We start from the raw sequence: 12451 nt of genomic DNA, 5'->3' as shown, positions 1-12451 counted from the left end.
TAACCTCTTGCCCTGGTACCTCAGGATTGGTGCTTGGAGGAGTCCTGCCCTGGGCCTTGCTCAAGCCTCTGGCCTTGGTCCTGCCTCTAGCCTCTGGCCCTGGTACCTTAGGGTTGCTGCTTGGAGTCCACGCTCCAGACTAGGGTTCCGAAGCTTTCTAGGAACTGTGGAAAAGTTCCGTTAGAGGAGGAAGCAGATTTGTAATCGTAAGAGCCTGTGGAATGCATTGGAGTAAATCAGCCTAATCCATCAATGTCAAAGCATACCTGACTCTTTCCATATTTCTCTATCCATCCTCCGCTCCCTGTTTTACTCTCCTCTCATCTCCTCTCACTCTTTTTTAAATCTCCATTCTCAGTCTCTCTGTGAAAGAATAATGGGAATGTGTGTGTTTTTGCCTGTGGACACAGAGTGGTAGTGAACTGTCTTTAAGGGCATGCCCGGTGTGTTTAGTCCTAGCTAAACTCACAGTACTACTACTTACCACCTAGTTACAGTGTTTGTGTGTGGCCACCTTCATGCCCAGGTAGTTACTGTCACGCTACTGACCTGAAGGAATGCGTAGGCAATACGCTCCCAGTGTAGAGTTTCACAACACAGTCAGGAGGAGAGAAGTGTGGAAGGGGCCATCTTTTTCCTTCCTCGCTCTCTCTTTACCTCTATCTCTCCTGTGTTCGTAGTCCCTCTCCTGCTCCCTGTGTTCGTAGTCCCTCCTGCTCCCTGTGTTCGTAGTCCCTCTCTTGCTCCCTGTGTTCGTAGTCCCTCTCCTGCTCCTTGTGTTCGTAGTCCCTCTCCTGCTCCCTGTGTTCGTAGTCTCTCTCCTGCTCCCTTCACTCTCCCTCTCTGCTGTCTCTGTTTGTTACCAGACTCTCAGGTATGTTAGGAACTTACCCTCCCCTCTGAGGCTCCTCAGACAGCTGTGATGCCCTCTCCCCCTTTCCTCCCCTCTTCCTCTACTCTGCTTCCCCTCCCCTACCTGCCCCCCCCCCCCCCCCCCCCCCTTGCCAAGAACAAAACACCAGAATCGGGTGGTTATTACAGTAAGTTGAAGGTGACAATGTAATGCTATCCTTCTCACATGTTTTAGTTGTGGTAGTTTTCAAGTCAGTTTCAGCCTTCAGTCTAGCACTGACTGTAGTTTAGATAAGAGAGAGATCGAATGCACCCTGGGTGGAGGCTAGTCCCAGACAGACTCCCATTTTGAAATGCATTCCACATGTCAGATTCCTGCTATTCCTGCATCCTTAGTGGTCTGGTCTGGTGTGGAGGAGAGGGCACTCAAATAACCTCTAACAACAGGGACACTGGGTTTTCCCCTTTGTACAAAACACACAGATGAAGGAATGTGGATCCATTTGAATAACTAGACACATCCAAACTTGTTGAAATGTTGAGCTGAACACAAATTTGACAACTTTTGTGCAGGCCTCCCAATGACATTAATGCATAGGCTAATTCAGGTGAATAACACACATTTAGTTTCTAAAGTCAGGATTGGAACCTGAGAGAATAATGTAAAGAATGGAATAAAACTTGTTAGGAATAGGTATTATCAGTGATCGTATCTCAAATCTGCATTTATATTCATATTGGGGGGAAAAAAATGAGTTTTTGGGGGGGTGGAGAACCTAGCGCTGACCTGGCTTACTTTTCAGGCCTGTGTGTGTGTGTGTGTGTGTGTGTGTGTGTGTGTGTGTGTGTGTGTGTGTGTGTGTGTGTGTGTGTGTGTGTGTGTGTGTGTGTGTGTGTGTGTGTGTGTGTGTGTGTGTGTGTGTGTGTGTGTGTGTGTGTGTGTGTGTGTGTGTGTGTGTGTGTGTGTGTGTGTGTGTGTGTGTGTGTGTGTGTGTGTGTGTGTGTGTGTGTGTGTGTGTGTGTGTGTGTGTGTGTGTGTGTGTGTGTGTGTGTGTGTGTGTGTGTGTGTGTGCGCGCTGAGGCTGGGCTGCTGCTGCTCCAGATCTGTGACTGGTAGTAACCCTGAACAAGCCTCACTACTCCCCTGCTCTGTCCTCTGTAGCCCCACAGCTTTTCACAACAATCCTCACTAGTTTGAGGTCACCACACAGACCAGGAAACTCACAGGGACTTCCTTTAGACATCCTCTGGGTTACCGTGTTGTTGTTTCTGTCTTTCTCTCTCTCGTACGCGGCGGTGACTGTGTGTGTGGTTGTGTCATTGGACAATCAAAATTTGTGAAAGGATCATCATTAATCCACTACCCAGGTTTCAAAATGAGACCAAAATAAGCTTTTTCTCTGGTGATCAATTCATTGCCAGGACTTGACAGTAATACCATGTTGTCACAGCCAGGATAAACACAAAAACAAATTCCTACCCCTGTAGAAATGCAAGAAAACAGTCTGCTCTCCGTAGTTCACCAAACATCTTGCTAAATCCTTTGGTTAAGATTTGGACATGCGTTGTTGATTTTAACAAATGGAAAGGCCACCAGTTGAAATACAGAATGTGTTTTTTAGGCCCCAAAAACTACCGCATCTCTGACAGATGGCTTAATGACATTGAGGTTAAGCAGAGCAGACTCCCCCCCCCCCCCCCCCTCTCTATCCCTCTCTCTGTCTCTCTCTGTTGATTAGCCCGTATAACAGTGTAGCCATGATATAATACACACCTTTCATTTTCTCATGGAAACTCACCCCCTTTCCAGAAAATAGTCACCACAACTTGTCAGTCTGTAACATTTTGGGTCCGAGGACGTCTCTTCCTAACCACACTCTCAATACACTAATCTCCTCTGTGGTCAAATAGCTTAAATACACTGTTTCAATCTCTGTTTCTGTTCATTTTCCCATATGCATTTCCAGATGAGTAGAGTTTTATGGATAAACACATTTTCATCACTTGTTAAACTCCGTTTATATTGTGGACTGTGAAATTCTGGGCCTGACTTTTTGGAGCGCTCTGAATAGCTAGAAGGAACAGTATGGTGGCGTGTGTCCGTGGTCAGTTAGACATCATGTCAGATGTTAAATGGAGAATCTACACGCTTGACTTCTAAAACACACACAATTGCAGGTGATTCCCTTAATTACTGTAGGTCCAAATATTTATTAAATCATTTTAATCGACATCCCTTTATTTGGGATAATCCAGGATTTAACTGGCCTAGGGTTTTCTAGAGTTCAACACACACACCTCTGTTAGGAATGCCACCTTTCACCAGTGGAAACAGTAACTTCCCCCGACCTCCAAGGGAAGTGGCACAGGAAGCCCACTGAGAGGGGGTGTAGTCTGGGAGGAGCTGGCTGTCATGGCCTGGAGCCTGGAGGAGCCCTGGTGGGGGGGCACAGCCTACTGGGGCAGGGCCAGTGGACCAGGGGTCCCTACTGGAAACATCCAGGACTGAGATTCCTGTGTAAACAACAGGAAGCGGTCACAAGGCTGGTTGTCTATGTTGTCATTAGCCCTGTGCTAGCTCTTTGCTGACAGTTTCAGTGTGATGAAATGTAGCCTGTAGCCCTAACAGTGTTAGTGGTGTTAGCTGTCATCAAATCAAATGTTATTGGTCACATACTCATATTTACAGATGTTATTGTGGGTGTAGCAAAATGCTTGTGTTCCTAGCTCCAACAGTGTAGTAATATCTAACAATACACACAAATCTAAAAGTAAAATAATTGAATTAAGAAATATATACATTTTAGGACGAGCAATGTCGGAGTCGCATTGACTAAAATCAAGTAAAGTGTATATACATATGAAATGAGTAAAGCAGTATGTAAACATTATTAAAGGGACCAGTGACCAGCTTTGATGCACCTGTATTGCCCTCGCCTTCTGGATGATAGGGGGTGAACAGGCTGTGGCTCGGGTGGTTGATGTCCTTGATGATATTTTTTGGCCTTCCTGTGACATTGGGTGCTGTAGGTGTCCTGGAGGGCAGACAGTGTGCCCCCGGTGACGCGTTGGGCAGACCGCATCACCCTCTAGAGAGCCCTGTGATTGCAGGTGTTGCAGTTGCCGTACCAGGCAGTGATTCAGCCCGACAGGATGCTCTCAATTGTGCATCTGTTAAAGTTTGTGAGGGTCTTAGGGGCCAAGCTGAAGTTCTTTAGCCTCCTGAGGTTGAAGAGGTGCTGTTGCGCCTTCCTCACCACACTGTCTATGTGGGTGGACCATTTCAGATCGTCAGTGATGTGTACGCTGAGAAACTTCAAGCTTTTCACCTTCTCCACTGCGGTCCCGTCGATGTGCAGAAGGGTGTGCTCCCTCGGCTGTTTCCTGAAGTCCACGATCAGCTTTGTTGACGTTAAGGGAGAGGTTATTTTCATGGCACCACTCCATCAGGACCCTCACCTTCTCCCTGTAGGCTGTCTCGTCATTGTTGGTAATCAGGCCTACTGTTGTGACATCTGCAAACTTGATTGATTTGGAGGGGTGCGTGGCCACGCAGTCATGGGTGAGCAGGGAGTACAGAAGGGGGCTGAGCACGCACCCTTGTGGGGCCCCTATGTTGAGGATCAGGGAAGTGGAGGTGGTGTTTCCTATGGTGTTGTAGGCTGAGCTATGGTCAATGAACAGCATTCTTACACAGACAGACACTTGTCCAGATGGGATAGGACAGTGTGTGGTGCGATGGCAATTGCATCGTCTGTGGATCTATTGGGGCGGTAAGCAAATTGAAATGGGTCTAGGGTATCCGTTAAGGTAGTGATGATCCTTAACTAGCCTCTCAAAGCACTTCATGATGACAGCAGTGAGTGCTACGGATAGTCATTTAGTTCAGTAATCTTTGCTTTCATGGGTACAGGAACAATGGTGGACAAATGGGGCCAGCAGACTGGGATAGGAAGAGCTTGAATATGTTCATAAACACTCCAGCCAACTGGTCTGCACATGCTCTGAGGATGCGGCTAGGGATGCAGTCTGGGCCGGCAGCCTTGCGAGGGTTAACACACTAAAATGTCTTACTCACATCGGCCACGAAGAACAAGAGCCCACAGTCCTTGGGAGCAAGCCATGTCGGTGGCACTGTATTGTTGTCAAAGCGGGCGAAGAAGTTGTTTAGCTTGTCTGCGAGCAAGACTTCGGTGTCCGCGATGTGGCTGGTTTTCCCATTGTAATCTGTGATTGTCTGTAGACCCTGACACATACGTCTAGTGTCTGAGCTGTTGAATTGCGACTCCACTTTGTCTCTGTGCTGACATTTTGCCTGTTTTATTGCCTTACAGAGGGAATAACTACAATGTTTGTATTCTACCATATTCCCAGTCACCTTGCCATGGTTAAATACGGTGGTTTGCGCTTTCAGTTTTGTGCAAATGCTGCCATCTATCCACGGTTTCTGGTTTGGGTAGGTTTTAATAGTCACCGTGGGAACAACATCCCCTATACACTTCTTGATGAACTCAGTCACCGTGTCTGTATATGTTTTTCTTAGTGGCTACCCATAACATATCTCAGTCCGCATGATCAAAACAATCTTGAAGCATGGATTCCGATTGGTCAGACCAGCGTTGAATAGGCCTTGTAGACATCCCGGAAGAGGGAATAGCAGTGGTCGAGTGTTTTTCCAGCGAAGGTACTACAGTCAATGTGTTGATAGAACTTCGGTAGCATTTTCCTTAAATTTGCTTTGTTAAAAATCCCAGCTACAATAAATGCGGCCTCAGGATGTGTGGTTTCCAGCTTGCATAAAGTCCAGAGTAGTTCTTTGAGGGCCGTCATAGTATCGGCTTGAGGGGGAATATACACGGCTGTGACTATAACCAAGAGAATTCTCTTGGGAGGTAAAACGGTCAGCTCTTGATTGAGGTATTTTAGGTCTGGTGAGCAGAAGGACTTGAGTTTCTGTATGTTATCACAATCACACCATGAGTAGTTAAGCATCACACATACACCGCCACCTTTCTTCTTCCTGAGAGTTCTTTATTCCTGTCTGCGCGATGTACCGAGAACCCAGCTGGCTGTATGGACGGGGACAGTATATCCGGAGAGAGCCATGATTTTGTGAAGCAGAGCATGTTACAGTCCCTGATGTCTCTGGAAGGAGATCCTTGCCCTGAGTTCGTCTACTTTATTGTCCAGAGACTGAACATTAGCGAGTTATATACTCGGAAGCGGTGGATGGAGTGCACGTCTCCTGAGTCAGAGTAGAAATCCACTCCGAATCTTAGAGCAGCCTCTGGGATAAGTTCAATTGCCCTGGGGGTACAAACAAAGGATCCATTTCATTGCCCTGGGGGGTACAAACAAAGGATCCATTTCATTGCCCTGGGGGATACAAACAAAGGATCAATTTCATTGCCCTGGGGGGTACAAACAAAGGATCCATTTCATTGCCCTGGGGGGTACAAACAAAGGATCCATTTCATTGCCCTGGGGGGGTACAAACAAAGGATCCATTTCATTGCCCTGGGGTGTACAAACAAAGGATCCATTCCATTGCCCTGGGGGGTACAAACAAAGGATCCATTTCATTGCCGTGGGGGGTACAAACAAAGGATCCATTTCATTGCCCTGGGGGGTACAAACAAAGGATCCATTTCATTGCCGTGGGGGGTACAAACAAAGGATCCATTTCATTGCCCTGGGGGGTACGAACAAGGATCCAATTCAAGTCGTAATGCTGGTGAGTTACCGCTGCTCTGATATCCGAAAGTTATTTCCAGGAGTATGTAGTAACACAAAAATCGTTCTGGGCTAATAATGTAAGAAATAGCACACAAAACAAAATACTGAAATGTTGCTTAGGAGCTTGAAGCAGAGCTGCCATTTCTGTCGGCGCCATCTTGAGCCACCTTCAGCATAGCTGTGCTATCTGGTGATGAATATCTGTGGTTTCCGCTTTCTCCTTGTGACTCATACAATGGTGGCCCTCCAGGAAGCTGTATCTTAACAGAGCTGTCATTGCAGGTAGACTATTTGCTTGTGTTGGAGTGTGTTCAAGAGGCCCAGGGCTGTAGTATCAGAGGCCCTGGACCCTTTACAGACCTCCAACTGAACCAGCCATTCACTCCAGATTTACTCCCACAGAGAGGGAGGGATAGAGGGATGGGTAGAGGGGGAGGTAGAAAGTGATCATAACATGGCTTGTCTTCGCTGCAGTGCTCTTTGAAGATGTATCCGACTAAACTGAGGACTTGGTCACGTGTAATGTCCATGTACTGTAGAACTAAGTTACAGAAAGTGAAAACAAACACAGGGCTGATCTGCCTATGCTTTGGACTTATCTCACTTTCTGTCTAACTCTGGTGTTGACTCCTACCCCCTTCTCTCCTCTCTACAGTGACTGAGGCTGGTTTCGGGGCAGACATCGGGATGGAGAAGTTCTTCAACATCAAGTGCAGGGCCTCTGGGCTGAGGCCCAACGTTGTCGTCCTGGTCGCCACGGTCAGAGCATTGAAAATGCATGGAGGTGGTCCCAATGTGAGTCATCCATCCATTCTATCAGTGGTGTAAAGTACTTAAGTAAAAATACTTTAAAGTACTACTTAAGTAGTTTTTTGTGGTGTCAGTACTTCACCATATATATTTTTGACAACTTTTACTTCACTACATTCCAAAAGAAAATAATGTAGTTTTTTACTGCATACATTCTCCCTGACACCCAAAAGTACTCGTTACATTTTAATGCTTAGCAGGGCAGGAAAATGGTCCAATTCACATCCCCTCTCAGAGTACATCCCTGGTGGCCTCCTGGGTGGCGCAGTGGCTAAGGGCGCTGTAATGCAGCGCCAGCTGCACCACCAGAGACTCTGGGCTCGCGCCCAGGCTCTGTCGTAACCGGCCGTGACCGGGAGGTCCGTGGGGCGACGCACAATTGGCCTAGCGTCAATTGTGTGTCTTTTTTTCTTAAGAGTACATCCCTACAGACTGATCCGGTGGGCTCACTAAACACCAACACTTCAGAGTTGCTGTCTGGTTTGCTAAATATAAGGAATTTGAAATGATTTATACAGTATTTTACTGGGTGACTTTTACTTGAGTCATTTTCTATTATGGTGACTTTTACTCAAGTATGACAATTGAGTACTTTTTCCACCACTGCATTCTATAATACTAATATAGCAAGAGAACTTTATTGTTCTCTACTGTATAGGGCTAACGTTATAAGATCTCTGCAATTCTAGGATAGAGCGGTTACCATGTACATCAGTAAAGTGCCCACTGTTGTACATGTCTAAGGACGAGACATTCTGTGATTATAGTGCTCTGGCCTATGTGTTCATGCCGTATCCATAAACTCAGTGATTTGTGTGCTGCATACCTCCCTGGAATAAATGCTTGTTTCTAGCCTGTATTAGATAACCCGAGTCCGAGAGTTGCTTATCTGCACTAGCACCTGGACCGTTCATTTCAGTTTCCTGGAATTTACTGCACCCGAGTTGACCATAATACACAAAACTAACTGTGAAATACAGTATTTGATGGTGATATATTTTTTGTTTGAATATCTGCTAAAATGACTGTTCCTGCAGGTCTCAGCTGGCTCACCTCTACCAAGAGAGTACATAGATGAGGTAAGATATTGGAGAGAGCGCACTTCATGGTTTGAATCAGGGTAGTACAACTATTTTTGTTGTCCGTGGCAATGTGAGCTTATTAAGAGTTGACTCCCTTGTTCCCCAAGTTTAAAAAATACCAGTGAAAAAAGTATTAACCAAACTCAGCAGACAGACACTTTGTGGCATGAAAGAGCTGGGAGTTGAGCATAGGCTACTGTACCATAGGCTACTGTACCATAGGCTACTGTACCATAGGCTACTGTACCTGACATAAACATGATGTCCTCCTGACCAACATTTGATTTGCATGTCTCCCATTGGTTCCCTGACTTGATGATGATGCAGGGATAGAAATTGATTAGGGAAATGAAATAAACATGTCAGTGGCTTTATTGAGAGGTGGAGGGGTAAGGGGGTTGTGGTTCGATCTAATCACTGGGTTATGATCATTAACATAACCTGATTTTGTCTAAGGTCAGGATAGCCTTGGTACTATTAGATACAGTAAGGAAGTCATTTGCTAATGTAAGACCTATTACCATGTTGTGCAACACAACATTTCCTTTCACATTTGCCACCACAATCAACAAATCAAGCCTTTGTTTGTTTGTGGGCTTGATAAAATGGAAGGCCATACATATCCCTGTCCATAGGTGGCAACGTTGCGCCCTGTTAACATTACAGGCGTGGACTTGAGGAAGGGCGTGTACAAGGGTTTTTTAAATCCAGGCCTTGATGTTCTGCATACTTCTTTTTTTTTTTTTTTTTTAACTAGGCAGGTCAGTTAAGAACAAATTCTTATTTTCAATGACTGCCTAGGAACAGTGGATTAACTGCCTTGTTTAGGGGCAGAACGACAAATTTTTACCTTGTCAGCTCGAGGATTCGATCTTGCAACCTTTCGGTTACAAGTCCAACACTCTAACTGCCAGTTTGCATACAGTACTTCCCCTCTAATAAGGGACTGATTTAGATCTGGGATGCAAGTGACAAGTGAGTGGAATATCATTTAATCAATCAAGTCAGCCAGCAGAACAGTGGGACTTAGCACCTGGATATGAATGTCTCTGGTAATACGGAACACACCTATAACCAGGCAGATTTCATAAGGTCAGATGAGATTTATGGTTTTAGGGGATGATGCAATGTCACACTATACACATGGGTAGGAGGGAAGAGGAGAACGAAGGAAGGACTAAAAAGAGTATCTGACATTTCCAAGTTCTGCCCTAGCCTCCAGCCATCCCCTTTGGTCCTCATTCCTCGTTCTATTCCTCACATACAGACATGCATCGCTCTCTCTCTCGCTCTCTCTCTTGAACATGATTTGAGGTAATTATTTGATTAGCAGGGCAAATAGACCCTTGGCTTGGGTCTCCGGTCAGGGAGGGGTCTTAATAGAGATGGAGGTGGGGGGTCTGTATGTTCAAACCCCATGCCTGGTTTAAATCACTCCTCTCTCAAAGGCTCCTCAGCTGAGCAAATAATGAAGGGGTGTTAGCTAAGTTAATTGTGAGGGCTGTAACGAGAAGCAGAAGGGCTTGAGAGAGAAGAGCCAGGCACAGAGCCAGGCACAGAGCCAGGCACAGAGCCAGGCACAGAGCCAGGCACAGCAGAGTAACTTTAGGGCCTGGAGACGACTAAGGACTGGGTTCTGGATAGGCCAGTCGGTGGATCCTGGAATATGACAACTTTGGTGCTAAACAGACAGGGTTTAATTATCTCTGGGAGTATTGCCTGTCATGCACGTGCACGCACACCCACTCTGACAAATCAACCTGTGTTCTTCATATGGGATGTCATATAGTTGGGATTGTTCCTTCCCCAGAGAGTATCAATGTTGCTGTAAAACAGGATTTGAGCTCCTTAGTGAGTATTGCAGTACCTCCCCCCCCCCCCCCCCCAAAGTCTAAACTGTTGAAGGCGAGCCAGTGTTGCTCTAGGCGACTGAACTACCAGAGGGGACTGTAGCAGAGTGGGGTAGAGGGATGCCAATAGGTTCAACCTTCCAATTCTCCTGACTCTGTAAAAGACCTGGCTCTTACAATGCAATTATAACATTCTCTATTTACGCCCACTCTTGCTTTTTATCTCTTCTCTCGCTCTCTCTTGCTCTTTCGCTCTTTCGTGCATTCTGTCTTTCTCACATACACACACACACACAGACTGTGTCATATGAGCGAGAACTCCTGAGTCATTGACCAAGCTTCTCGTAAACGGTGATATCCTGTTTCGGTAGTTAGCATTTAATATTCACACTTGTGGAAATGAAAGAGATGAATGCCTGCCACTCTCTCTGCCTCACATCTAATGCCACTGCACTTCTGACCTGGATGAGTTTCACTTTGAGGTTAACTATGTTTCCATTAGATTGGAATGAATCTCTCCCTCTCTCCCATCTCACTCTCTCTGTCCCTCTGTATTCTAGAACCTGAGTTTGGTGGTGAAGGGCTGCAGCAGTAACCTGAGGAAACAGATCCAGATAGCCCACCTGTTTGGAGTCCCCGTGGTCGTGGCTCTCAACGTCTTCAAGTAAGACTTCCAGTCTGTAACAGTCTGAGCAGCTGATCAGCTGTGTCCTTAGCTGGCCTGGGCCTCTCTTCTCTCTCTGTCAGACCCCATATCGTGGACAGGCATGTGAATGCAGATATTAACACATGCACAGATGTATGCAGACAAAACATGTTTAGCTTTAGAATCCTTATCAGTTTGTTACAAAAATATGCAAACACAAATGAGGGTCAGTGACACTCAGCTCTGCAGAGTGGTCACTAACCGGCACGGCCATAAAGTCATAACGTCTGATTTTAAACCTTAACCACACTGTTTTCATGCATTTTTAAAAATATAAACTATTTAGATTTTGCAGCTGGCCCATCTTAAGGGAAATCCCTCCGTTCTGCTTCCAGGACAAGACTCATGACAATAAATGTCAACCTGCCAGTGACACACACGTTTGTTTTACCATCTTTATGGGGACAAAACAATTGCTTCCCATTCTAAATCCTATTGTCCCTAACCGTAACATTAAAGAGATGCTTAGGGATTATGTCTCTGTGTCCAGTATGAAGGAAAGTAGTTTTGCGAGCTAATGCTAACTAGCATTAGCTCGGGTATCTGCTAGCATGCTATCCCTTTAACCCCTAATTCTAACCCTAACCCCTAAACCTAAAATATATGTATTTATTTGGGGGGAAATGTGAATGTTCCTTGTTTTACTATCCTTGTGAGGACTATCCTTGTGAGGACTGTGAAGACACAGTCAGTGGCCCATGTCATGACTGGTGTTGTTGAGGTCTGTGGTTAGATGACTTGGTGTGTTTTACATAGTGTTAGTCTGTCAGTGTGACTGAGGTGTTTACACAGCAACTGTGGCGTGTCGGAAGCTATTAGAATGTGGCTTTAGCCTTCAGGCCTCATTTAGACTAAATGGGCTGTCACATGGCCACACCACACACACTGCAAAAATATAAGGACAAAGGTCTTGTTAAGCCAAACTTAAACACTTCGAAGTTGCCATCTCATTTCAACACCTTGTTATGTGTCCCAGTCACACCATTCATTGCTCCAATCCCTACAGTTGTTTCCCTGGTTTCCTCTATGGTTACCGTCTCCTTGGCTACTCCACAGGACCGACACCCAGGCTGAGATCGACCTGGTGTGCCAGATGGCCAAGGAGTCTGGGGCGTCAGATGCCGTGCCGTGTCATCACTGGGCGCGGGGTGGCCGTGGCTCGGTGGAGCTGGCCCAGGCAGTGAAGCAGGCCGGCAGTCAGCCCAGCCACTTCCAGTTCCTCTACAGCCAAGAGGTGAGAGACAGACGCCCCATTGCACTACGACATCTAGCCTCTAGTTTACACTTCTAAGCGCTAATCTGTAAGTACTAGAAAGTAAGTAAGCTAAATAGACAAACTTGTCATGTTTCTGCAGACCCTTCTGGCTTGTGATATAAATGGGTGCAGGAATTTGGTTGCCATGTCCAATCATTCT

At 46.1% G+C, this 12451-nt stretch overlaps 1 protein-coding gene across 4 annotated transcripts in view; it reads left to right on the top strand.

Annotated features, from left to right (window-relative positions):
• Positions 1 to 12451, top strand: part of LOC139407242 (methylenetetrahydrofolate dehydrogenase (NADP+ dependent) 1 like) — an 88318-nt gene that overhangs the window by 55145 nt on the left and 20722 nt on the right. For all 4 annotated transcript variants that reach the window (XM_071150842.1, XM_071150843.1, XM_071150841.1 and 1 more), the window contains exons 20-23: positions 7244 to 7383; positions 8436 to 8477; positions 10891 to 10994; positions 12093 to 12270. In XM_071150842.1, coding sequence (XP_071006943.1) covers positions 7244 to 7383; positions 8436 to 8477; positions 10891 to 10994; positions 12093 to 12270 — 464 coding nt within the window. The remainder of the gene's footprint in view (positions 1 to 7243; positions 7384 to 8435; positions 8478 to 10890; positions 10995 to 12092; positions 12271 to 12451) is intronic.

Source organism: Oncorhynchus clarkii, chromosome 4 (assembly GCF_045791955.1).
Source record: "Oncorhynchus clarkii lewisi isolate Uvic-CL-2024 chromosome 4, UVic_Ocla_1.0, whole genome shotgun sequence".
In the NCBI taxonomy this organism is placed as follows: Eukaryota; Metazoa; Chordata; class Actinopteri; order Salmoniformes; family Salmonidae; genus Oncorhynchus; species Oncorhynchus clarkii.
This window is presented reverse-complemented; position numbering and strand designations above follow the sequence as displayed.